Source organism: Hypanus sabinus, chromosome 9, assembly GCF_030144855.1.
Source record: "Hypanus sabinus isolate sHypSab1 chromosome 9, sHypSab1.hap1, whole genome shotgun sequence".
Lineage (NCBI taxonomy): Eukaryota > Metazoa > Chordata > Chondrichthyes > Myliobatiformes > Dasyatidae > Hypanus > Hypanus sabinus.
This window is the reverse complement of record NC_082714.1, coordinates 52,398,292-52,425,913: the sequence shown is the minus strand read 5'-3', so window position 1 is coordinate 52,425,913 and position 27,622 is coordinate 52,398,292. Positions and strand designations below refer to the sequence as shown.

Below are 27,622 nucleotides of genomic sequence, written 5' to 3'. Positions count from 1 at the left end.
GAACGTGCAGACTCCACTCGGTCAGAGGGAGAACGTGCAGACTCCACTCCGTCAGAGAGAGAACGTGCAGACTCCACTCGGTCAGAGGGAGAACGTGCAGACTCCACTCTGTCAGAGAGAGAACGTGCAGACTCCACTCAGTCAGAGAGAGAACGTGCAGACTCCACTCGGTCAGAGGGAGAACGTGCAGACTCCACTCGGTCAGAGGGAGAACGTGCAGACTCCACTCAGTCAGAGAGAGAACGTGCAGACTCCACTCGGTCAGAGGGAGAACGTGCAGACTCCACTCGGTCAGAGGGAGAACGTGCAGACTCCACTCGGTCAGAGAGAGAACGTGCAGACTCCACTCGGTCAGAGGGAGAACGTGCCGACTCCACTCGGTCAGAGGGAGAACGTGCAGACTCCACTCGGTCAGGGAGAGAACATGCAGACTCCACTCGGTCAGAGAGAGAACGTGCAGACTCCACTCGGGCAGAGGGAGAACGTGCAGACTCCACTCGGTCAGAGGGAGAACGTGCAGACTCCACTCGGTCAGAGGGAGAACGTGCAGACTCCACTCGGTCAGAGAGAGAACGTGCAGACTCCACTCGGTCAGAGGGAGAACGTGCAGACTCCACTCGGTCAGAGGGAGAACGTGCAGACTCCACTCGGTCAGAGGGAGAACTTGCAGACTCCACTCGGTCAGAGAGAGAACGTGCAGACTCCACTCGGTCAGAGGGAGAACGTGCAGACTCCACTCGGTCAGAGGGAGAACGTGCAGACTCCACTCAGTCAGAGAGAGAACGTGCAGACTCCACTCGGTCAGAGGGAGAACGTGCAGACTCCACTCGGTCAGAGTGAGAACGTGCAGACTCCACTCGGTCAGAGGGAGAACGTGCAGACTCCACTCGGTCAGAGGGAGAACGTGCAGACTCCACTCGGTCAGAGTGAGAACGTGCAGACTCCACTCAGTCAGAGAGAGAACGTGCAGACTCCACTCGGTCAGAGAGAGAACGTGCAGACTCCACTCGGTCAGAGGGAGAACGTGCAGACTCCACTCGGTCAGAGGGAGAAAGTGCAGACTCCACTCGGTCAGAGGGAGAACGTGCAGATTCCACTCGGTCAGAGGGAGAACGTGCAGACTCCACTCGGTCAGAGGGAGAACGTGCAGACTCCACTCAGTCAGAGGGAGAACGTGCAGACTCCACTCGGTCAGAGGGAGAACGTGCAGACTCCACTCGGTCAGAGGGAGAACGTGCAGACTCCACTCGGTCAGAGGGAGAACGTGCAGACTCCACTCGGTCAGAGGGAGAACGTGCAGACTCCACTCGGTCAGAGGGAGAACGTGCAGACTCCACTCGGTCAGAGAGAGAACGTGCAGACTCCACTCGGTCAGAGGGAGAACGTGCAGACTCCACTCGGTCAGAGGGAGAACGTGCAGACTCCACTCGGTCAGAGAGAGAACGTGCAGACTCCACTCGGTCAGAGGGAGAACGTGCAGACTCCACTCGGTCAGAGGGAGAACGTGCAGACTCCACTCGGTCAGAGGGAGAACGTGCAGACTCCACTCGGTCAGAGGGAGAACGTGCAGACTCCACTCGGTCAGAGGGAGAACGTGCAGACTCCACTCGGTCAGAGGGAGAACGTGCAGACTCCACTCGGTCAGAGGGAGAACGTGCAGACTCCACTCGGTCAGAGGGAGAACGTGCAGACTCCACTCGGTCAGAGGGAGAACGTGCAGACTCCACTCGGTCAGAGGGAGAACGTGCAGACTCCACTCGGTCAGAGAGAGAACGTGCAGACTCCACTCGGTCAGAGGGAGAAAGTGCAGACTCCACTCGGTCAGAGGGAGAACGTGCAGATTCCACTCGGTCAGAGGGAGAACGTGCAGACTCCACTCGGTCAGAGGGAGAACGTGCAGACTCCACTCGGTCAGAGAGAGAACGTGCAGACTCCACTCGGTCAGAGGGAGAACGTGCAGACTCCACTCGGTCAGAGGGAGAACGTGCAGACTCCACTCGGTCAGAGAGAGAACGTGCAGACTCCACTCGGTCAGAGGGAGAACGTGCAGACTCCACTCGGTCAGAGGGAGAACGTGCAGACTCCACTCGGTCAGAGGGAGAACGTGCAGACTCCACTCGGTCAGAGGGAGAACGTGCAGACTCCACTCGGTCAGAGGGAGAACGTGCAGACTCCACTCGGTCAGAGAGAGAACGTGCAGACTCCACTCGGTCAGAGGGAGAACGTGCAGACTCCACTCGGTCAGAGGGAGAACGTGCAGACTCCACTCGGTCAGAGGGAGAACGTGCAGACTCCACTCAGTCAGAGAGAGAACATGCAGACTCCACTCAGTCAGAGAGAGAACGTGCAGACTCCACTCGGTCAGAGGGAGAACGTGCAGACTCCACTCGGTCAGAGGGAGAACGTGCAGACTCCACTCGGTCAGAGGGAGAACGTGCAGACTCCACTCAGGCAGAGGGAGAACGTGCAGACTCCACTCGGTCAGAGGGAGAACGTGCAGGCTCCACTCAGGCAGAGGGAGAACGTGCAGACTCCACTCGGTCAGAGGGAGAACGTGCAGACTCCACTCGGTCAGAGGGAGAACGTGCAGACTCCACTCGGTCAGAGGGAGAACGTGCAGACTCCACTCGGTCACAGGGAGAACGTGCAGACTCCACTCAGGCAGAGGGAGAACGTGCAGACTCCAGTCGGTCAGAGGGAGAACGTGCAGACTCCACTCGGTCAGAGGGAGAACGTGCAGACTCCACTCGGTCAGAGGGAGAACGTGCAGACTCCACTCGGTCAGAGGGAGAACGTGCAGACTCCACTCGGTCAGAGGGAGAACGTGCAGACTCCACTCGGTCAGAGGGAGAACGTGCAGACTCCACTCGGTCAGAGGGAGAACGTGCAGACTCCACTCGGTCAGAGGGAGAACGTGCAGACTCCACTCGGTCAGAGGGTGAACGTGCAGACTCCACTCGGTCAGAGGGAGAACGTGCAGACTCCACTCGGTCAGAGGGAGAACGTGCAGACTCCACTCGGTCAGAGGGAGAACGTGCAGACTCCACTCGGTCAGAGGGAGAACGTGCAGACTCCACTCGGTCAGAGGGAGAACGTGCAGACTCCACTCGGTCAGAGGGAGAACGTGCAGACTCCACTCGGTCAGAGAGAGAACGTGCAGACTCCACTCGGTCAGAGGGAGAACGTGCAGACTCCACTCGGTCAGAGGGAGAACGTGCAGACTCCACTCGGTCAGAGGGAGAACGTGCAGACTCCACTCGGTCAGAGGGTGAACGTGCAGACTCCACTCGGTCAGAGGGAGAACGTGCAGACTCCACTCGGTCAGAGGGAGAACGTGCAGACTCCACTCCGTCAGAGAGAGAACGTGCAGACTCCACTCGGTCAGAGGGAGAACGTGCAGACTCCACTCTGTCAGAGAGAGAACGTGCAGACTCCACTCAGTCAGAGAGAGAACGTGCAGACTCCACTCGGTCAGAGAGAGAACGTGCAGATTCCACTCGGTCAGAGGGAGAACGTGCAGACTCCACTCGGTCAGAGGGAGAACGTGCAGACTCCACTCGGTCAGAGGGTGAACGTGCAGACTCCACTCGGTCAGAGGGAGAACGTGCAGACTCCACTCGGTCAGAGGGAGAACGTGCAGATTCCACTCGGTCAGAGGGAGAACGTGCAGACTCCACTCGGTCAGAGGGAGAACGTGCAGACTCCACTCGGTCAGAGGGAGAACGTGCAGACTCCACTCGGTCAGAGGGAGAACGTGCAGACTCCACTCGGTCAGAGGGAGAACGTGCAGACTCCACTCGGTCAGAGGGAGAACGTGCAGACTCCACTCAGTCAGAGAGAGAACGTGCAGACTCCACTCGGTCAGAGGGAGAACGTGCAGACTCCACTCGGTCAGAGGGAGAACGTGCAGACTCCACTCGGTCAGAGAGAGAACGTGCAGACTCCACTCGGTCAGGGAGAGAACATGCAGACTCCACTCAGTCAGAGAGAGAACGTGCAGACTCCACTCGGGCAGAGGGAGAACGTGCAGACTCCACTCGGTCAGAGGGAGAACGTGCAGACTCCACTCAGTCAGAGAGAGAACGTGCAGACTCCACTCAGGCAGAGGGAGAACGTGCAGACTCCACTCGGTCAGAGGGAGAACGTGCAGACTCCACTCGGTCAGAGGGAGAACGTGCAGACTCCACTCGGTCAGAGGGAGAACGTGCCGACTCCACTCGGTCAGAGGGAGAACGTGCAGACTCCACTCAGTCAGAGAGAGAACGTGCAGACTCCACTCAGGCAGAGGGAGAACGTGCAGACTCCACTCGGTCAGAGGGAGAACGTGCAGACTCCACTCGGTCAGAGGGAGAACGTGCAGACTCCACTCGGTCAGAGGGAGAACGTGCCGACTCCACTCGGTCAGAGGGAGAACGTGCAGACTCCACTCGGTCAGGGAGAGAACATGCAGACTCCACTCAGTCAGAGAGAGAACGTGCAGACTCCACTCGGGCAGAGGGAGAACGTGCAGACTCCACTCGGTCAGAGGGAGAACGTGCAGACTCCACTCAGTCAGAGAGAGAACGTGCAGACTCCACTCAGGCAGAGGGAGAACGTGCAGACTCCACTCGGTCAGAGGGAGAACGTGCAGACTCCACTCGGTCAGAGGGAGAACGTGCAGACTCCACTCGGTCAGAGGGAGAACGTGCAGACTCCACTCCGTCAGAGAGAGAACGTGCAGACTCCACTCGGTCAGAGGGAGAACGTGCAGACTCCACTCGGTCAGAGGGAGAACGTGCAGACTCCACTCGGTCAGAGAGAGAACGTGCAGACTCCACTCGGTCAGAGGGAGAACGTGCAGACTCCACTCGGTCAGAGGGAGAACGTGCAGACTCCACTCGGTCAGAGGGAGAACTTGCAGACTCCACTCGGTCAGAGAGAGAACGTGCAGACTCCACTCGGTCAGAGGGAGAACGTGCAGACTCCACTCGGTCAGAGGGAGAACGTGCAGACTCCACTCAGTCAGAGAGAGAACGTGCAGACTCCACTCGGTCAGAGGGAGAACGTGCAGACTCCACTCGGTCAGAGTGAGAACGTGCAGACTCCACTCAGTCAGAGAGAGAACGTGCAGACTCCACTCGGTCAGAGAGAGAACGTGCAGACTCCACTCGGTCAGAGGGAGAACGTGCAGACTCCACTCGGTCAGAGGGAGAAAGTGCAGACTCCACTCGGTCAGAGGGAGAACGTGCAGATTCCACTCGGTCAGAGGGAGAACGTGCAGACTCCACTCGGTCAGAGGGAGAACGTGCAGACTCCACTCGGTCAGAGGGAGAACGTGCAGACTCCACTCCGTCAGAGAGAGAACGTGCAGACTCCACTCGGTCAGAGGGAGAACGTGCAGACTCCACTCGGTCAGAGGGAGAACGTGCAGACTCCACTCGGTCAGAGAGAGAACGTGCAGACTCCACTCGGTCAGAGGGAGAACGTGCAGACTCCACTCGGTCAGAGGGAGAACGTGCAGACTCCACTCGGTCAGAGAGAGAACGTGCAGACTCCACTCGGTCAGAGGGAGAACGTGCAGACTCCACTCGGTCAGAGGGAGAACGTGCAGACTCCACTCGGTCAGAGAGAGAACGTGCAGACTCCACTCGGTCAGAGGGAGAACGTGCAGACTCCACTCGGTCAGAGAGAGAACGTGCAGACTCCACTCGGTCAGAGAGAGAACGTGCAGACTCCACTCGGTCAGAGGGAGAACGTGCAGACTCCACTCGGTCAGAGGGAGAAAGTGCAGACTCCACTCGGTCAGAGGGAGAACGTGCAGACTCCACTCGGTCAGAGGGAGAACGTGCAGACTCCACTCGGTCAGAGGGAGAACGTGCAGACTCCACTCAGTCAGAGAGAGAACGTGCAGACTCCACTCGGTCAGAGGGAGAACGTGCAGACTCCACTCGGTCAGAGGGAGAACGTGCAGACTCCACTCAGTCAGAGAGAGAACGTGCAGACTCCACTCGGTCAGAGGGAGAACGTGCAGACTCCACTCGGTCAGAGGGAGAACGTGCAGACTCCACTCGGTCAGAGAGAGAACGTGCAGACTCCACTCGGTCAGAGGGAGAACGTGCAGACTCCACTCGGTCAGAGAGAGAACGTGCAGACTCCACTCGGTCAGAGGGAGAACGTGCAGACTCCACTCGGTCAGAGGGAGAACGTGCAGACTCCACTCGGTCAGAGGGAGAACGTGCAGACTCCACTCAGTCAGAGAGAGAACATGCAGACTCCACTCAGTCAGAGAGAGAACGTGCAGACTCCACTCGGTCAGAGGGAGAACGTGCAGACTCCACTCAGGCAGAGGGAGAACGTGCAGACTCCACTCGGTCAGAGGGAGAACGTGCAGGCTCCACTCAGGCAGAGGGAGAACGTGCAGACTCCACTCGGTCAGAGGGAGAACGTGCAGACTCCACTCAGTCAGAGGGAGAACGTGCAGACTCCACTCAGTCAGAGAGAGAACGTGCAGACTCCACTCGGTCAGAGAGAGAACGTGCAGACTCCACTTGGTCAGAGGGAGAACGTGCAGACTCCACTCAGTCAGAGAGAGAACGTGCAGACTCCACTCGGTCAGAGGGAGAACGTGCAGACTCCACTCGGTCAGAGGGAGAACGTGCAGACTCCACTCGGGCAGAGGGAGAACGTGCAGACTCCACTCAGTCACAGGGAGAACGTGCAGACTCCACTCGGTCAGAGGGAGAACGTGCAGACTCCACTCGGTCAGAGGGAGAACGTGCAGACTCCACTCGGTCAGAGGGAGAACGTGCAGACTCCACTCGGTCAGAGGGAGAACGTGCAGACTCCACTCGGTCACAGGGAGAACGTGCAGACTCCACTCAGGCAGAGGGAGAACGTGCAGACTCCACTCGGTCAGAGGGAGAACGTGCAGACTCCACTCGGTCAGAGGGAGAACGTGCAGACTCCACTCGGTCAGAGAGAGAACGTGCAGACTCCACTCGGTCAGAGGGAGAACGTGCAGACTCCACTCGGTCAGAGGGAGAACGTGCAGACTCCACTCGGTCAGAGGGAGAACGTGCAGACTCCACTCGGTCAGAGGGAGAACGTGCAGACTCCACTCGGTCAGAGAGAGAACGTGCAGACTCCACTCAGTCAGAGAGAGAACGTGCAGACTCCACTCGGTCAGAGGGAGAACGTGCCGACTCCACTCAGTCAGAGAGAGAACGTGCAGACTCCACTCGGTCAGAGGGAGAACGTGCAGACTCCACTCGGTCAGAGGGAGAACGTGCAGACTCCACTCAGTCAGAGAGAGAACGTGCAGACTCCACTCGGTCAGAGGGAGAACGTGCAGACTCCACTCGGTCAGAGGGAGAACGTGCAGACTCCACTCGGTCAGAGGGAGAACGTGCAGACTCCACTCGGTCAGAGGGAGAACGTGCAGACTCCACTCAGTCAGAGAGAGAACGTGCAGACTCCACTCGGTCAGAGGGAGAACGTGCAGACTCCACTCAGTCAGAGAGAGAACGTGCAGACTCCACTCGGTCAGAGGGAGAACGTGCAGACTCCACTCGGTCAGAGGGAGAACGTGCAGACTCCACTCAGTCAGAGAGAGAACGTGCAGACTCCACTCGGTCAGAGGGAGAACGTGCAGACTCCACTCGGTCAGAGGGAGAACGTGCAGACTCCACTCGGTCAGAGGGAGAACGTGCAGACTCCACTCAGTCAGAGAGAGAACGTGCAGACTCCACTCGGTCAGAGGGAGAACGTGCCGACTCCACTCAGTCAGAGAGAGAACGTGCAGACTCCACTCGGTCAGAGGGAGAACGTGCAGACTCCACTCGGTCAGAGGGAGAACGTGCAGACTCCACTCAGTCAGAGAGAGAACGTGCAGACTCCACTCGGTCAGAGGGAGAACGTGCAGACTCCACTCGGTCAGAGGGAGAACGTGCAGACTCCACTCGGTCAGAGGGAGAACGTGCAGACTCCACTCGGTCAGAGGGAGAACGTGCAGACTCCACTCAGTCAGAGAGAGAACGTGCAGACTCCACTCGGTCAGAGGGAGAACGTGCAGACTCCACTCAGTCAGAGAGAGAACGTGCAGACTCCACTCGGTCAGAGGGAGAACGTGCAGACTCCACTCGGTCAGAGGGAGAACTTGCAGACTCCACTCGGTCAGAGGGAGAACGTGCAGACTCCACTCAGTCAGAGAGAGAACGTGCAGACTCCACTCAGTCAGAGAGAGAACGTGCAGACTCCACTCGGTCAGAGGGAGAACGTGCAGACTCCACTCGGTCAGAGGGAGAACGTGCAGACTCCACTCAGTCAGAGAGAGAACGTGCAGACTCCACTCGGTCAGAGGGAGAACGTGCAGACTCCACTCGGTCAGAGAGAGAACGTGCAGACTCCACTCAGTCAGAGGGAGAACGTGCAGACTCCACTCGGTCAGAGGGAGAACGTGCAGACTCCACTCGGTCAGAGGGAGAACGTGCAGACTCCACTCAGTCAGAGGGAGAACGTGCAGACTCCACTCGGTCAGAGGGAGAACGTGCAGACTCCACTTGGTCACAGGGACAACGTGCAGACTCCACTCAGTCAGAGAGAGAACGTGCAGACTCCACTCGGTCAGAGGGAGAACGTGCAGACTCCACTCGGTCAGAGGGAGAACGTGCAGACTCCACTTGGTCACAGGGACAACGTGCAGACTCCACTTGGTCAGAGAGAGAACGTGCAGACTCCACATGGTCGGAAGGAGAACGTGCATACTCCACTTGGTCACAGAGATGCTTGAAGTCAGCAATGAGCGATGAATTTCTGGAGCTGTGAGCAAGGCTTATTGCAAGTGAGGTTGGAGAGATTCCAGTGGGTCCTGAAGATCCCTGGAAGGATTTCTCTGATGCAGGTTGCAATTTATTTCAGAGATCACCAGTACTCAACGCTAGCTGACACATCAGGCAACTATGTTTGTTGTATGACTCTGGAAAGAACATCATCCTTGAGGTTTTCAATTCTGGATCTCCCAGAACATGAATTTCTGCTTAGATATGAGGCTGAAGAACATAATGTGGGATATGGAGGCTTCTGTATTGATATCATAAGTGGCCAGTCTCTTGTTTGAGTACAACCATTTGGCAGCTCTACAATAAAATTTCATCCAATAAGCCAACCTACTTGATTAGCAGCAGCATAAACATTCTCCATCTTTTGTTAGTGCAGTGGAGAACACTTCCGTGTTTCAATGTCAATTTTATTACACACTCAGCAGCCATTTTATTAGGTATGCCTGTACACCTGCTCAATATTGCAAATATCACCAATCATGTGGCAGCAACTCAATGCATAAAAGCATGTAGACGTGGTCAAGAAGTTCAATTGTTGTTCAGATCAAACATCAGAATGGGGAAGAAATGTGAACTAAGTGAGTCTGACTGTGGAATTTTTCTTGGAGCCAAATGCGGTGGTTTGAGTATCTCAAAAACTGCTGATCTCCTGGGATTTTCACACACAGTAGTCTTTAGAGTTTACAGAGAATGGTGCAAATAGCAAAAATCACCTTGGGAGTGGCAGTTCTGTGAACAAGTACACTCTGTTAATGAAAGAGGTCAGAGGAGAATGGCCAGACTGGTTCAAGCTGACAGGAAATCTAATAAGCACGTGTTACAACAGTGTTGTGCAGAAAAAAAAACATCTCTGGACACAATAAATATGTCAAACCGTGAAGTGGATGGGTTATAGCAGCAGCAGATCACAACAAAGGAGGTACCTAAAAAGTGGCTATTGAGTGTATTTTTAACTAGAAACAAAGTTTAACCATTGAGATGTTCCGCTCATGAACTGTTCAGCATTATTTATCCTTTGCTGTAGCTTTGTGATGGACTCAGATGTATCGTCTTGTACTCCTGCAAATTATTTATGAGCAACAAACATTTCTAAGACACGTAACTATTGAGAATATACCATAATCTGAGGAACCACACTTGCAGAAGAAAATCCAAATAAGCCAAAAAATCCTAATAAGCTGTTTAAGCCTGTCCTGCCACTAAATATAAACATAGTTTATCGTCCATAGGCCTTGTCTCCACTTGTACCCCTATGTACTTCCCTGTTAAATAATCCCAGTAATCTAACTGTCTGGGGTAGAGAATTCCAGAACGTCACCATCCTCTGCTAAAGGCTCTGAGCCTTTTCAGTTATGACTGCCCCTAACTTGTGACTACATTCCTTCATTTGAGATTAAGCCATTAATGAAACATCACAAAATCTACCTTGTCGTGCTCCCTCAAGATCTTAAATGTTTCAATAAGGTCATTAGTCATTCATCTAGTCTTCAGAAGATATTGATAAACTTTCTTTAGCTTTTTTGTGACAGAACAGCCCTCTGACCCGAGGAACTAATCTCCAATGCCAGGTTATTCTTTCTTAAATAAGGGGATCAAAGCCGTACATAGTCGTTCAGACGTGGCCTCATCAATCTCCTGGTAATTATGACAATATTTCTTTGTTTCTAAGCTCCAGCCATCTTGCAGCAAAGGGTAATATGCCATTTGCAGTTGTCCACTTGGCTCAGAATGCATCCCATGAAACTTCAGACACCTCAGACACCTGAGCCAATTGGCTGGTCCTGAACTTATTTCCACTTGGCATGATTAACTTATTATTATTTAATTATTTGTGGTTTTATATTGCTATATTTCTTCACTATTCTTGGTGTGGCAGTAATGAAACCCAATTTCCCTCAGGATCAATAAAGTATGTATGTCTGTCTATGTCAACTTACTTTGTATTTCCCCAGTGCTTGCTGATGGGTTCTCATTATCGCCGCCTGCAGGAGGACACCTGTAATTCCCATCCAGCCACAGCTCAGCAGCAAGCACCATCACTAGGAACAGCGTTTGCCACCTCAGTATCCACACTCTCATGTCTTCATGCAGAGTTGAAATTATGATTTCAAGAAATTAGTGACATCTAGAGGACAGTCCTAATCTTCAAAGTTGAGAGAAAAAGAACTGATCAGTGTCACCATTGTTGAGTTTACTGTCATGTGCTCTAACATATAGAACATATATACAGAAAACACACAAACACACACACAATGGTAACTATTCCTAGGGTATGTACACCATGGGCAAGATGAAGAATTGGTCTGCCTATGTCAAGAACCATATTAGAGAGATACAGTGTCCCTCCGTGAGTCCCTTATCCATTAGTCCCTCCCCACTGATCTCCTTCCGGGCACTTCCAGGCAACCAAAGTGCAACACCTGCCCATACACCTCCTCTCTCACCTCCACTTAGGGCCCCAGAAGGAGATGATGCAGTGTTTCAAGTAGGGATCTGCTGGGATTTCCTGTTGTAGCCAGAACTCCCGAAGCAGCCTCCTCTGCGTTGCCGAGACCCGTCGTGAATTGGGGGATCGCTTCATCGAGCACCTCCGCACCATCCACCATAACCGGGACCTCCCAGTGGCCAAACATTTTAATCCTGATCCCCATTCCCATTCCAACGTGTCGATCCATGGCCTCCTCTTTTGCCAAGATGAGGCCACCCTCAGGGTGGAGGATCAACACCCTAACCCTCCAACCTGATGGCATGAATATCGATTTCTCCTTCCGGTAAAAAAACTCCCCCTCCCCTTCCTCTATTCCCCACTCTGACCCTTTACTTTTCTCACCTATTACTTCCCCCTGGGTCCCCTCCTCCTTCCTTTTCTCCTATTGTCCACTCTCCTCTCCTATCAGATTCTCTATTCTCCAGCCTATGGCTTCCCCTATCACCTTTTCGCTGGGGGCCCAAGAAGAAGAAGAAGGGGTTAGTGTATCTCTACGCTCAGGCATTTAGCTCAGGTAAAACACAAGATCATACAATCCTCTGTCTAAGGAGGATTTCTCTGTTTAGCCATTTCTTTTTATCAAATTAAACAAACTCAGCAACTTACACAGAAAAATCACCTATTGTGTTTTAGACCACCTACACGGTGCATTGCAACATTAAAAACTCCACCCTCAGCTTTTGAAGCTGTTCAGAATTAGTAACCGAAACATAAAGAGGAGGGCATTATTCACAAGTCTGTGTGGGCTAGGGTATTGTTGGTGAGCATGTTAAATAGAATAATGAGTGGCTGATAGAGAGCTGCAGTGGAAGATTCTCTCACACATGGAGGTTTTTGAAATCGATCTGAGAAGTACTCCCATCTTGGTAACGTCTACAACCTTGACACCCATATCCCCAAGAAAGGGGACAAAAAGCATGAGAACTGGGCAAGAAACTACAGTGAAACACAAACAAGAGATCTGCAGAAGCGTTCCTGAAGAAGGGTCTCGGGCCGAAGTGTCGATTGCTCACTCCTCTCTGTAGCTGTGCCTGGACCGCTGAGTTCCCCCGGCATGTTGTGTGTGTGGCTCAAGTAAATGCTGGGGGTTGTGTACCCTGGTGGTGAAGGAAGGTTAACAGGGTGCTTCATCGTGGATGGTTTTGTTCAAGTTTAATAGTTCCATTTAATATCAGAGAAATGTATGCAAAGTAATTCTTGGTTCTTGACTTCCACAAACATGGAAGTGCCTCAAAGAACCAATGACAGTAAAAATATTAGAACCCCAAAGCCCCCACCTCCCTCCCACACACCAGCAGATGCAAAGCAACAACCCTCCATCACCCCACCCACTTCCTCAAAATAGGCATCAGCACCCTCCACCCTCCAATCAAGTGATGGCAAAGCCCCAAAGCAAGACCACGATTTGCACGATTCGGTGTAACAGGCTGGGGTGTCACGAGGTGAGGACTTTGAGACTCAGACCAGTCCTTCTAGCCCCAGTGATTGGTCCAACTGACTATAGGGCTCTGGGCTATTCAATGGTAAAACTGTCGAATGTCTCGTAGGGGCTTCTTCCTCTAATCGATTCACAGTTGCGACTGTGAATGCACACAGTGAACACACACTGGAGGGGCAGGCAGTTTTGAGGAAGCAGAGAGGCTACAGAAGGACTTACACAGATTTGGAGAATGGGCAAAGAAGTGTCAGATGGAATATAGTGTCGGGAAGTGTTTGGTCGCGCACTTTGGTAGAAGAAATAAAACTGTAGACTATTTTCTAAATGGACAGGGAGGCAATGATAACATTTATTTTGAGAGGACTAGAATATTAAAAGCAAGGATGTAATGTTGAGACTTTATTGGGCACTGGTGAGGCCTCACTTGGAGTATTGTGAGCAGTTTTGGCTCCCTTATCTATGAGACGATGTGCTGGCGTTGCAGAGGTTTCAAAGGAGGTTAGTGAGAGTGATTCTGGGATTGAAAGGCTTGTCATATGTGGAGCGTTTGATGGCTCGGGGTCTCTACTCACCGGAATTCAGAAGATTGAGGAGGGATCTCATTGAAACATATGGAATGGTGAAAGGTCTCGAAAGAGTGGATATGGAGAGGATGCTTCCTATGGTGTGGGAATCTAGGGCCAGAAGACCCAGCCTCAGAATAGAGGGGTGTCCTTTTAAAACAGAGATGAGGAGGAATTTCTTTAGCCAGAGAGTGGCGAATCTGTGGAATTCACTGCCACAGGTGGCTGTGGAGGCCAAATCACTGGGTATATTTAAGGCGGAGGTTGATAGGTTCTTGGTTGGTCAGGGAATGAAGGATACAGGGAGAAAGCAGGAGACTGGGGCTGAGAGGAAAATCGGATTAGCCATGATGAAATGTCAGAGCAGATTCGATGGAACAATTGGCCTAATTCTTATGGTTTTATATTATCGGGTTTTTCCCCCAAGGAAAGTGAGTCAAATAATAAAGTAACTGTACTTGTTACATGTACATCAAATTATCAAAACACACAGTAAATGAAGCCTGTGGTTTAGATCAATGACCAATGCAGTCCAAATATGTGCTGGACAGCTGGCCAGTGTCAATGCAGCACACACACACATTACTAACCGACTCATACAGCTTTTGAACGGGAGCACTCTGACGAAACCCACACGGTCACTGGAAGAACGTACAAACTACTGACAGACAGCGGAGGGAACTGAACCACCATCTTACAGCTGGCACAGTAACGCACAATGCTAACCAGTACACGACCACATCAGCCATTACACCACCAGTGGACGACTTGGGCTTGAGGAGAGTGTGGAAAGATTTAAGAGGGACCTGGGAGGCAACCTCAATGGAATGAGCTGCCAGAGGAAGTGGTAGAACCAGGTACAATGGCAGCATTTCAAAGACATTTGGATGCATACAGGGACAGGAAAGGTTTAGGGGGATATGGGCAAATGGGACTTGTTTATGTAGGGCACAGGAGATCCTGCAGATCACGGGAATCTTGAGAAACACGCACAAAGTGCTGGAGAAGCTCAGTCAGACAGGCAGCATCTATGGAGGGGAATAGACAATCAGTGTTTCAGGCTGAGACACTTCATCGGGAAGGGGGCAGAACCCAGAATACGGCGGCAGGAGGGGAAGGAATACGAGCTGGTATATACATCTCGGTCAGTGTGGATGAGTTGGGATGAAGGATCTGGTGCCATACTGTATACCCGTATAACTCTGTCTGTGATTGAAAAGCTAGCAAAGCCCTAGACACACTCGATGCAGCTGTGATATCTACTGATATCCTACAGTGAAAGCCAGCGTGGACAGTATCGTCCAGTAGCTCTTACATCCTCTGAGATGTTGGTCATGAAACCTGAGGAGTGATCTGGATTTGCCCAGCATCACAACAGATCCACAGCAAAAGCCATTCCATTGGCTCTTCACTCAACCCTGGATATCAGGATGCTCTTCAATACTATCTCCCCCTCAAAACTGGTCAGCAAGCTTCAAGACCCATGCTTCAATACCTCCTTGAATTCCTCCCTTGTAAACCCTAGTCAGCAACATCTCCTCCACAAATATCATTTGTGCAGTGAGGGGGATTTGAGGGTCGCTGTGACTGATCCGTTTTGCTCGGTTTTCGTGCAGGAGGGGGGATTTGGGGGTTGATGATCTGCTGCCTTACATTTCTTTCATGGCTGCTCGGAGAAGGGCATGTCGTTTTTACAAGTAACAGGGTGGGAGGAGGTATAATCCAGGTGTCTGTTCAGAATCAGTGGGTTTATAAAAGTTATCAGCTTATAAAAGAGAGAGAGAGAGACATGGACATTGAGAAAAGGGAGGGAGGTGTTGGAAATGGACCAGATAAATTTGAGGGCGGGGTGGAAGTTGGAGGCAAAATTGATGAAGTCAATGAGCTCAGCATGGGTGCAGGAAGCAGCACCAATGCAGTCATTGATGTAGTGTAGGAAGAGTTGGGGAGTGATATTGACGTTGGCAAGGAGATTAGACTGTCCCACATAGCCGACATAAAGGCAGGCACAGCTGGGACCCATGCTAGTGCCCGTGGCAGCACCTTCTGGTGGAGGAAGTGGGAGGAGCAAAGGGGAAATTATGGAGAGTGAGGACTAGTTCCGCCAGATGGAGGAGAGCAGTGGTGGAGGGGAACCAATTGGGTCCAGGGTCCAGAAAGAAACAGAGAGCTTTGAGGCTTTCCTGATGAGGGATGGAGGTGTATGAGGACTGGACATCCATAGTGAAAGTAAGATGATTGGGGCCAGGCAGATTTGCAACAAGTCTTAAAGAACAAAAACGAATCAAGAAAATTGGTGGACGCTTATCCTCCATAATTCATTTATTTGGGACGATATGCTGCTTACCCGGGACAGGAGACTGCTGTCAAATAGGTTCCAACTAGCATCCGCCATGCACACTTGTGTGGCCATTCCAAGACGCCACACTGTGTTAGGGTGATCAATTGTGTGCATTTGTGTTCAAAAAGCAGCGATTTTTGTCACTGATAGTTGGTGAGAAATAAGCAGTAAGGCAATTCGGAAATATTTGGCTCACTGCAGTTTCAAGCGTTCAGGCTTGGAGATGCCAGAAACAGGCACGAGTGAAAATGAAACAATTACACTGCTTCAACAAGTTGGGAACTACAAAGAATTTGAAGGTATCGACGATCATTTCAAACGTTACAATGAAAAAGATTTGGAGGATGCAGTCGTCGAAAGCATTGCACAAAGGCGGTCCATCATCTCCACTCAGTGTCCGCACTGGTTTCGTTCATCGTGTATACTGGATGAATTCCTCTGTTGATAACTATTAGCAACTAATAGTTTATTGTACTGTAGTACTATAGCTAGTGTTCTAATTTATCCTGTATTTCATTTAAATACGTAATTTGTTACTCAGTTTGACTTTTTGTATCATTTTAACTATTTCTATGAAACTTCGGTTAATTGGGGCGTGCCGCATAATTGCGCCAAAATGTACTTGCCTGGATGCGTCATGTCTACTGTTTTGTTTGTCAACCTGCTGAACGATATCAACATGTACTTCTTTTTTATTCAGACCTTCAGTTTCTTTTAAACCTCTTACACGGCTTTAGCTATGTTTGTTCCGAGAAATGGACAATAAACTTCCAACCCCAAACTACTTTGGGATAAGAGCTCCGACGTCATGCCTGGGAGGGGGGGGGGGGTGCGAGGCGTGTGACGCGCTGCATGCTGGGAGGTGGGGCGAACGGCGCGCTGCGTGCTGGGTGGTGGGGCGAGAAGCGCGCTGTGTGCTGGGAGGTGGGGCGAGCGGCGCGCTGCGTGCTGGGTGGTGGGGCGAGAAGCGCGCTGCGTGCTGGGAGGTGGGGCGAGCGGCGCGCTGCGTGCTGGGAGGTGGGGCGAGCGGCGCGCTGCGTGCTGGGAGGTGGGGCGAGCGGCGCGCTGCGTGCTGGGTGGTGGGGCGAGACGCGCGCTGTGTGCCGGGAGGTTTGGCTTTGGTGGCGGGCGGTTGGTGATCGGTCGCCAGAATGGCGACGGGGAATGGGTCGCTCTCGGATTTCCCCGAGAGCTTCAATAACTCGTTTTGTCCGAAATGCTCCGGCATGGAGTACGCGGCCGCTGCTAAGTGGGTCCGGCTGAATGTCGGCGGCACTCGATTCCTGAGCACCCGGCAAACCCTGTGCCGCGATCCCAAATCATTCCTGTACCGACTGTGTCAAGCCGACCCGGACCTGGACTCTGACAAGGTGCGGAGAAAGAGCAGCTGATCCGGGCAAGGATGGAGCGTACCGGTGGTAGGGGGGCACCAGAATTGCGGAAGGGTGGTAGTAAGGCTGTGGACAGACTGGGTGTGATCGGAGATGGGTGTTGTGGACAGGAGTTAGCCTGTTAGCGTGAGCGCTGAAACTGGAGGGGTACAAAGGCGGGTTTGTAAACTGTAGTGTGGAGATGTAGTTGCCTGCTTATTTGGCAGTCGGGATATGAAGTATAAGGTGGTGAAGGTACTGGACACTGGGGTACAGTGGGGCGAAGGGGTGATTAATCCAATAAAGCTGTCAGTAATGAAGAAGGAACGGTTTGGTTGCTGAGCATTCTGATCGAAAACTTGCTTAATCAATACTGGGCTGAGAGCAAAATCCAAAGAGCTTATTGAAGCACCTTTTGTCTTTAGTGTAAATATTTACATTGCACATCTAATGTATTACTTTACACCAGGTAACTAAACGTAGTCCTTTAATCTCCCTTTGACAGGTTTATTTCCAATGTAGTAAATCTGAATTTTGTCAAAATGTATTTTAATTTAACAGAGGGACAAGCTGTGGTCTTAAGGATTAACTACTTTCCACCCAAGAAGTCTAGTTGAATTGGTGAATACAGTACTCACTGGCGCCTTCAAGCTTCTGTTGGAGAGTGGTAAAAGATGATTTTGGGACAGTACCTTTCAAGGAAAATGAGAAGAGAATGTGATTGCTCTGTGAGCTACCAGGAGGCTGAAAAGGACAACTGTGTCAAAAATGTGGAAGCTGGTTCTTAATATTCCCAAAGTTTCTAACCTAGTCTAATCTTTTTTTCAGCTGGATACACAAGGCGTGGTTTGCCTAGTGTGTCTAAAGCTTGTGTAGATACCACTAAACGTAAAGTACCATTGTGAGTTGGCACTGCCTTAGATGAACGTGGTAAATTGTCTGCAACTGTAGGATGGAAACATTACCACTTAAGCCGATTTATTTTGAGATGAACAGGAAGGGAGCTGGTTTGCCAGGAATGTTTTTGTACAGCAGAACCAAATAACTACCTTGATAATAAGAGACTCATATGTCTGAATCAGTAGGTTTAGACCAGTGGTTCTCGACCTGGGATCCACGCTTTATAATGGGGTTCCATGGCATGAAAAGGTTTAGACAGCAGTCTCTCTGAGCCCTTGACCATAGCTTAATCACACAAAAAATGTCAGTATCAGCCTTGTTAATGAATTGAGCTTGGATAATGTGCTGCTGGAGTATTCACTTCCATCTGTCTATAGATTTGGCTGCAGGGGAAGATGTGGGTTGAGTATTGGCATTTGACTTGTGTGGGTATCTGGACTGGAGAGCAGTGGAAGCACAATGTACCCATCACAGGGCAATAAGCACCTCGGCTGTTAGATAGTTTGGCAAAAGCTGCAAGCTTCAGTTCTTTACTTGGCGAGTAGAAACCTGGTATTTCACTACATTCGATGCACAAAAGTAATGTAGCCATTAATTTTAGCACAATTCCCCTTTTCTTGTTGGTATCTCTGTTGGCAACATTGAGCGCTGATGTACGCTGTGTTTTAAAGGGCAATGCTTTAGCTGAGGAGGTTGAATGTTGTCTGTCTGCCATTAGCTGCAGGAGTGCTGTGATGTGAAACAGAAAGAAACATTTGTACTGGCAAGCGAAAGGTAGGAGTGTGTGAAGCAGAATATTTTAACTGGGAAAGGGTTGAGCTTTCAGTGGCTGAGATAAAAGGTGGTTCTGGTGCTAGGTGAATCTTCCCAGTAATTGCTAATTCTGGTTCAGCTACTTTGCTTCGCTTCCCATTAACAGCTGCTGCTCTCAGGAGCAAGAAGGGAAACATCAGTTTACTGAATCCATTTTCAGAGCTGAGCAGAGATCAGTAGAAACATCCCTGAGTTTAACGAATACAGGCATTCCTGTTGCAGTATGGGCACTCTAAGCTCAGTGCTGAAAAACTGTAGCAATATAATCACATTGTATTTAATTATCAGTACTATTAGATGTGTTTGGAAAATGTTAAATGCCTTGAAACGGAAAATACTCATATCTCAACCAGTTTAACCACCATCTTGTGTTTTTCTTTGGTTTGAATTTTCCTTCTCAGACTCTCTCTGTTTTTCTCTCCAACAAATTGCGGGCAGTAACTTGTAAAGAGCTACTGCTTGAGTAAAGATTATGTGGTGTCCTAAAATTAGCAATCTCTAAGTCTTTGAACTCCAGTGATATACCTCTCCAACTTTCTGAATCCTGAGCTTTCTAGGCTGTCAATACACGGCATTGAAACTCTTCCCTGTCCCCCGCCTCAGGAACAAATGAAGAAAAATCTGGCTAAGGATGTAACACATTCACTGCCTGATATTCTAATGCTTCAGCTGGAAATACCGTGCTGATGAATACCTTCGTTGGTGTCAAGGGGGGAATGTTAATGAGTTGTCTGAAATATATTCCAAAGAAAGAATTGGCATAGTCTTGGAGTAGGTTCTAGCAATGACATGCAGTGGAGAAAGCTCTCAGAATTATTAGTTTAAGTTGTGTGCTCTTAAATGCTCATTATTTAAAAAGATTATCTGGCTGCTTATTGAATTGCTAGTTAGTAGAAGAGTTTTATACATCTTGTAATATTTTCCTTCCAAGTCCAAGCAGTTGATAAGCAAGACTACAGGAAAGAAACTTCTAATGTGTGTGCCAGATTCAGAGTGGGTATCAAGTAATTTTAAAATCTGTATCGGGAAGCATCAATTATGTGAACAATGGTATCAAACACTTGCCTCCCAAACACAACTTCCCCTGCTTTTCACGGTAGGTGGGATTTGTTTAGCAACAGACTAAATAAGTTCAACTTAAACAAGGTACTGTGGAGAGCATTGGCTGTTATATTTACTTGGGTCAGGCAACGCCCTGTGAAGAAAAGAGGTTTGATATGTCAGTTTTTGCTCTGCTCATTATCAAGTCCAAGCACGTCACCATAACCACAGATCTACTTGGGTGGTAGTTGTTTTGGTAAAGATTCTATCCAGAACATGGATGGATACGATTGGAAGGAAACTGGTGTGATCCTAGACACAAAACTTGGGTACCACAACATCTTTCCCAGCCCAGTCAGTCTCCTCACAAATATCTGATGGCTACTGTCTAACTTTGGAGAGAAGACCCACAATTGGCAAGTGACTCATAATTTCTGCTGTTGCCTCAGCACCAGAGACCGGGATTCAAACGTGACCTTGGATGCATAAGCAGGGCAGATCACGTGGTGTGGGTACTATATAATGCAGTCGGAAGGGAGTTAGCCTGGCAGTCCTCAGTGTTGATACCAAGTTTCATGAAATCTTTCAGTACCTGGTTAAATGTAAGTAAGAAACTTTCCTTGTTACCACCAGCTATCTTCCCTCAGCTCTGAATGTTGAACAGTACTCGGAAGGAGCGTTGAAAGTTGCAAGTGTACAGTATATATTGTGGGTGGGGGAGTGTAATGTCTGTGAACAAATGGTCGTGGTTACATAGTCACTGAGTGAGCTGGTCGAGCTCTGAAGAGCACACAAGGTCTGCAGACCTTGTAAACAAACTAATAGGAGGGATAAGCCTATTTGACATCATCCTCACACATCTAACTCTGGCAGAAGTGACTACCACACTGTCCTTGTGGAGACAAGTTCCAGTTTCAGGCTCAGAATGTTCGCCATTGTGCTTGGTTACTGTCAAACTAAATGAGATAATGGATTTGACGATTGAAAGCTGGGCATCAATGAGTTGCTAATAATCATCATCAGCAGCAGAAATGTTTACTGCAATAATCTAAAGTCCAGCAGATCCCTTACTGTATTGCAGTTATTGGTTCTATGCGGAGTGGACATGAGCATATTAGGAGAGCAGCAGCTGTGTGCAAAAGTGAGGTACCGATCTATTGAAGCCAGAATACGAGGTTACAAATGAGCTAAATGCAAAAACAGCATATATAGTTAGAGCAAAATGATTTTGCAAACAATGGTTTAAGTCATACTTTAGATAATCATTTCTGTTTTCCTGCTGGTACCAGGCTATCGCTACAAGAATTCCGCAAGGCAGTGTCCGAGCTTCGGCTTTCTTCATCCATTTAATCAATTCTAGTGTCGGAATATTCACTCACGATTCCTTTTGCAAATCCTCAACAAATGAAGCCACCTCGCAGCTGCACATGGGAGTGTCTTCACCAGAAAGTTTGACATCTTATAAGAAGGTGATTGCTATCTTTCCATCTAGTAAAGGCTGTCAATGGACCTTGCCATTGATGGCCATGCCAGGAAAATGAATAATGCAAAAACAAAATCTCTCTTTCCTTCCACTCTAACTATGATCCTCTATGGTTATTAATTCCTTCCATTTTCCCACAACTTTAAACCTGTAGTTCTGTTCACTTACTCCAATTAGGGTGGAAGGGTCATCAGTCTCAATTAATCTGGTTCTTTATTCACAGTTATTGAATATTTTCAGCACATTTTCCCTTCTTTCATTAAAGTTAAAAGTAAATTTGACTCATGTCACCGTATGCAACCCAGAGATTCATTTTCTTATGGGCATACTCAATAAATACAATAACATAATAAAATCAATGAACAGGCTGGGCGGACAAGCAATCTGCATTAGACAACAAACTGTGCAGATTCAAAAAGAAAATGAGAGTTAATAACAATAAAAAATCATTATTGTCATTCCGTAGACAATAATGGTTTCATGACAATGATCGTTTTTGACAAATTTTTCTGTAGAAGTGGTTTGCCATTGCCTTCTGTGTTGTTGACCCCCCAACCATTATCAATACTCTTTAGAGACGGTCTGCCTGACATCAGTGGTTGCATAACGAGGATTTGAGATGTACACCAGCTGCTCATATGACCATCTACCACCAGCTGCCATGGCTTCATGTAATCCTGATTGGATGGGCTAGGCAAGGACTACACCTTGCCCAAAGGTGACCTACAGACTAGCGGAGGGAAGGAGATCCTTATACCTCCTTTGGTAGGGACATATCTTCACCCCACCATCCAAATAACAAAGCAACAAAGAATGTGAGATGAATCCTTGGAAGTGAGTCCATAGGTTGTGGGAACGGTTCAGTGATGAGGCAAGTGGCATTGAGTAAAGTTATTTCCTCTGGTTCAGGACCCTGATGGTTGAGGGGTAATAATTGTTCCTGAACCTGGTGGTTTGAGTCCTAAGGCTCTTGTACCTTCCTCCTGATGGCAACAGCGAGAAGAGGGTGAGACCTGGGTGATTGAGTTCCCTGCTTTCCTTCAGCAACCCTCCATGTAGAAGCACTAAATGCTGGGGAGGTCTTTACCTGTGATAGACTGGGCCATATCCACTATTTGTAGGATTTTCCATACCAAGCTGTGCTGTAGTCAGTCAATATACTGTCCACCATACATCTATAGGAGTTTGTCAAAGTTTTAGATGCGATGGCCAATCTTTGCAAACTCCTAAGGAAATAGAAGCACCTCCATGCTTTCTTCGTAATTGTATTTGCATGCTGGTCTAATGTCGAGGAATTTAAAGTTGTCGGCCCTATCCATCTCTGAGCCCCCGATGAAGACTGATCTCTGGTTTCCTCCTGGTCAATAATCATCTCCTTAGTCCTGCTGACATTGAGTAGGAGGTTGTTGTTGTGGCATCACTCAGTCAGATTTTCACTCTCCTTCCTATATGCTGATTCTTCACCACCTTTGATTCTGTCTATGACAGTGGCGTCATCAGCAAACTTGAATATGTCATTAGAGCTGTGCTTAGCCACACAGTCATTAAGCACAGGTCTAAAGTGTAAAGTGTGCAGTATATTGGTATTACCAGCAAGGGTCCAGCCATAATTGGTACTGGTGGACTATCATCCTAAACCATATTAACCCTTGTATTGAAGGTGCATCAGGTGCTGGTCAATTGGACATTCCACAGGAACATCCAGGAGTATTGAGGAAACCATGGTAGGATTTACATGACTCAGAAGGAAGCTTGCATTGGAGGGGCATACTGATGTGTTTGCTGCATTTGTCCCAAGGCAGTAGAGTTTCAGGTTAAAGATAAATTCAGTCATCTAGAAATGAGCCCCTTATGTGTGCAGGAAGTGAACCACCAATACATCATGTTGATCTGAAATTAGCTTAGTAGTGCACGACCTTGACTGCCCATTACTCTATTACTCTATTAAGTGAAGCACCGTTGGATGTTCATATAAGCAGAACTACAATGATCGACTTTCAATTATTATGCAATGGTAATCTTTGTTTAGGTATGAACAGAAGACATGTATGCAGCCTCCATCTGTTCACGGAAAATCTCTGCTCTCCAGGTGTTGGATGATCTGTTTTGCATACTGGAGAGTTTGTATTGAGCTGCACCCAGCTGTCACTTAGCTCAGGCATCTCCTTCGGTGAGCTTGTTCTGTCTCTCAAGCAGGGTGCCTTTTGAATAAATTAATTACTGCCAGCATTTGGGGAAATCAAACAGGAAGGGAAACTTTGCTCACGATGTGTTTGAGAGACTACTGTGGTGCTGAAATGAAATCTAAGATTCTCATCCTTTATTATAACTTATATGAGATCTTGTATCAAAATATTGTTATACTTTAATGATCAAAATTAAAAATATTCTGTGGTACAGTGGTATTTAACTATAGGATGTGACTAATCAGGAAAAACAGATGGGAGATAGAAAGGACTATGACAGATGGAGAGCATGGCGAATGTAGACTGCCTGATTTTGGCATTTGAGTCCCAAGATAATTTGAACCAGTTTTCCCTCTCATATGTTGAGATTTTACGAGGTTTGGTGTTTTATTTTTGGATGGGTGAATCTTTCAAAATGTACTTTCTTTAACCTCTCATCCAAATTTCTGGTTTGCAAAGAAGAGTGTGTCAAAAGTGTTTTATTGTGTGAAAATGTAAAGCATACAGGCCCAGAGAATGGAACACTGTGGTCACTGATAGGCTGAGTTACGAGCAGCTGTAATTCATTACCAGAACAAAGTAGTCTTTTTGCAGGCCTACAGAGGTATGTTTGAATTTTGTGGTGTACCTGAATCATTGTAGCACTTGGCTTTATAAAGGCAGGTAGATGTATTAAGGCATGACCCTCCACGTGAACCAGACTGCAGTTAAGGACCGCATGACTGTGCTGCTGTCAGTTGGCAATAATCACATTGGAAGAGAGGGTGGAGGGTGATGCTGGTAGGAAGTGAGAACCGCGGCTGGGCCATGAACAAGAATATTTTGTATCAACAGTAGGTGGGCTTGTTTGTGCAGCTAGCAGCCTATTGCTCAGATCTTTATGGCTTCCATTGTCAGGAAACAAGAACGTGTCTGGTTGAGCTGCCCTGTGGAGGAAATGGTAAAACTATAATAGCCACTTGTCTTCAGCAGTTTAAAAATGTATTCTTGTGAAGACTGCATAAATACATACATAGCATATCAGCCATTGCTCCAGAAATCAGCCAATTTTTCAATGTTGCTCTTTAGGAATTTTGATCTCTTCATGCATCCAAAATACAGGGATTGAATATGCAGATGAAGCAAGCAATTAAAGGAGCAAATTATCTACACGGAGTCTGGGAATATAACGAAAAGGAAGCCTTGCACACCTTGAGTGCAGTCTACAAAGGACATGTGTGCCTTGGAGGAGCACAGTGCACATTGACAAATTGATTCCTGGATTATAGAGTGTCCCCATGAGAGGAAAATGAGTGGAAGTCTCTACTCCCTGGAGTTTAGCAGTATTAGAGGTATTCTCATTGAAACCCGGAAGATTTTGAGAGGGATTGGCAGAGTAGTTCCTGAGAGTTTATTAGGAAGTCATGCAAACCAGGATCAAAATTAGTCATTGCCTTTTGATTTTTGAACAAGTCTAAATCCTTGTGAATCACTGGAATTTTCCACTCAAAGGCTGTAACTGCTTCATCGTAAGATGTATATGGAACCAAGATCAAGTGATTTTTGAAAGTTGAATAACCTAGCGATGGGATGGGAAAGTAGAACTGGGTCAAGATTATTGATGATATTGAATGGCAGAGTAGCTTCATGTAGCTCTAAGGTCTTGGTGTGGAAATGAGTAGGAATGCGCTCAGATTTTCATCCACGTATTTACTTTGCCTTACCTCGGGCCGGATACCAACAGGTCTCTCCTCTGTAAAAAGAACACAAGATTCTGTATGTGCTGAAAATTTATCCACTGCTGTCTCTGACTAAATTCCTTCTTCAGCCCTTTGCCTCTTCCACTTACCCTCTATCCTCTCACTGCTTCTTACTTTCTCACCTCTCCCCCACCTACCCAATTTCCCCCTCACCTGTTGTCACTTATCTGCCAGCTTGTATTCTTCACCCTCTCCCTACTTATTCGGGCTTCTGCACCCCCTTCCTTTCCAGTCCTGATGAAAATCTCAGCTTGAAATATGAACTGTTTATTCCTCGGCATAGATACTGCCTGATCTGCTGATCTCCAGCATTTTGTGTGGGTATGCTGTGCAATAAAAGTAGTGTCTCTATTTAAGATGCTGAGTTGCAGAAGTTAGTTCAGCCTGCGAGCTGTGAAGTCTCCTGGAAGAAAAATGTTTCTCTTTGTGCTTCAGCTTATGCTAAACACTATATGAAGTGGTGTGAGGAAAACTTGTGGCTACATGGATAGAGTAGAGAGGATCAGATTCAATCATACTTTCATCAGAGGAAAGAACATTGCCAGTCTGGAGAGAGAGTTTCTAACCTCAAATTTAAGCAATGTTGTCGGCGGCAGGTATTGAGGGAGTGAGCAGATAATTGTACTTGCAAGATGGAACTTGATGTTATAGGGGTTGGAATTTTATTGGCAGCTATTTGGCAAATGTTAAAGTGGATGAATGAAGCACGATCAACATAGTTCATGTTTCTCATGACATTTTAAACATTTGGTATTCACACTTTAGTTCCTGCTCTTGTCCTTTGCTTTTTCTTTTGGATTTTTCTTATAACACTCTCACTTTTTGTTCTGTAAAACTTTCCGTTTGAACATAATTGCTTTTTTGGTTTAGGGATATACCTTACAGCTGAGCTCACTTCCCATCTAATTCATTGTCCACACCCTTTAGACCTCCTCACCAGAAGCATTGGAGGAATGATCTGTGTGTTACTGACTCTGAGAGAAATGTGCCGAAGATTTACTGAAGTAGTCTAGGAGGAGAAACTTCATAATGTGGATACTTGAGAAAAGCTGGGAGTGCTCTCATTTGGAACAGAAAAGCTTGTAGCTGAATTCAAGCTTGCTGATTTTTTTTTAAAGTAAATGTCAACTGTGGTCTTGATGTCCTGCCCTGCTGGGCTTGTCTTCCTGCTCTTCATTTCACAACACATTTGTCTATGTTCTCATTTTCTGACTACTGTCGTTCACTCATTAGGCAACTTCAGCTGTTGTTTTCTACCGTGTTACAAGAAAGGGTCACCTCTCTGAAACATTAGCTGTGATTGTCTGCTCACTGGTGTAGCTTGACCTGCTGAGTATTATCGAATTTTCTGTTTTTATTTCAGATTTCTGGCATTTGCTGTTTATTTTTTTCATATTATTTTACTGGTTGATTGAAACATCTGTTCAGGACGACTGTCTTTATCCAATGAAGAAAGTTCTTGATCAATGTTATTTCTTAATGAATCTTTCAAGTTACTTACAAAAGGACAGAAATAGGACTTTAAAAAGTAGCCTTAAAAATCAAAGGTTTGTCTTGAAATCAGATATTTGTTTTAAACAATCTAAAGTAAAAGATGCTTCGTGTAATCACTTGGCTTTCTGTGGTGGAACTGGTTATGTATTGCACAGTACTTAACTGCTTCATGAATTAATTTATTTATCCAGATACAGTGCAGAACAGGCCATTCTGGTCCTTCGAGCACTGCTACCCAGCAGTCCCCCAATTTAATCCTAGCCCAATCTCGGGTCAATTTACAATGACCAGTTAACTTACTAACTGGTACGTCTTTGGGACTGTGGGAGAAATACAGTCACGGGGAGAACATATAAACTCTTTACAGGCAGCAGGAGGAATTGAACCCAGGTCACTGGTACTGTAAAGCGTTGTGCTAACCACTATTCTACCTTGCCACCACACAGTGTGGTGCTCAATTCTTTTTATAGTTTACCATCCAAGTAAGTGTTAAATCCTTTTTCTACTTAATCCACCTATTTCTCTGCATCCACTAGTTTCTATGTACTTGTGCATTTTCTGTACTTGCTTCATGTCCTTCTCACCAGTAAAGGTTGTTGTGTAGCTCTGTAAGTTTGAAAGAGGTATTGGGTACAAAGGAAACCAAAGAATATGTGGAATAAGTGGGAAAATGTTGATCTGGTAGATCCATCGAGATACCTTTGGCAGATGGAACAATCTTAATGGGCTGTAAGGTTTGTACATCCTCCTTGTAAACTGTTTTGTAATGCTGGCTGTATCCCATGCAGCATCTATCTTTTTAACCAGTCAATGGATTTAACACTTACATTTGTTTGCCCAGTCCTTCATTATTTCAACATTGATTTTGTGGCTCAGATTAAACATTGATCGTTAATGTTATGCCGTTAAAAGGTTTCATCCGGTGTGTAATAGGCCCAGGTGCTGCAGAC

At 48.1% G+C, this 27,622-nt stretch overlaps 2 protein-coding genes across 3 annotated transcripts in view; one reads left to right on the top strand and one right to left on the bottom strand.

Annotated features, from left to right (window-relative positions):
* The window catches only part of LOC132399397 (interleukin-21 receptor-like), a 128,386-nt gene extending 117,498 nt beyond the window's left edge, over positions 1-10,888 (bottom strand). Inside the window, exon 1 of the mRNA XM_059979693.1 lies at positions 10,754-10,888. The gene's annotated coding sequence lies outside the window, so the exon portion shown is untranslated. The remainder of the gene's footprint in view (positions 1-10,753) is intronic.
* A 5,846-nt stretch (positions 10,889-16,734) lies between these two features.
* LOC132399396 (BTB/POZ domain-containing protein KCTD5-like) overlaps positions 16,735-27,622 on the top strand; it is a 65,215-nt gene continuing 54,327 nt past the window's right edge. For both annotated transcript variants that reach the window (XM_059979690.1, XM_059979689.1), the window contains exon 1: positions 16,735-17,016. In XM_059979690.1, coding sequence (XP_059835673.1) covers positions 16,798-17,016 — 219 coding nt within the window. In that variant the 5' untranslated portion in view covers positions 16,735-16,797. The remainder of the gene's footprint in view (positions 17,017-27,622) is intronic.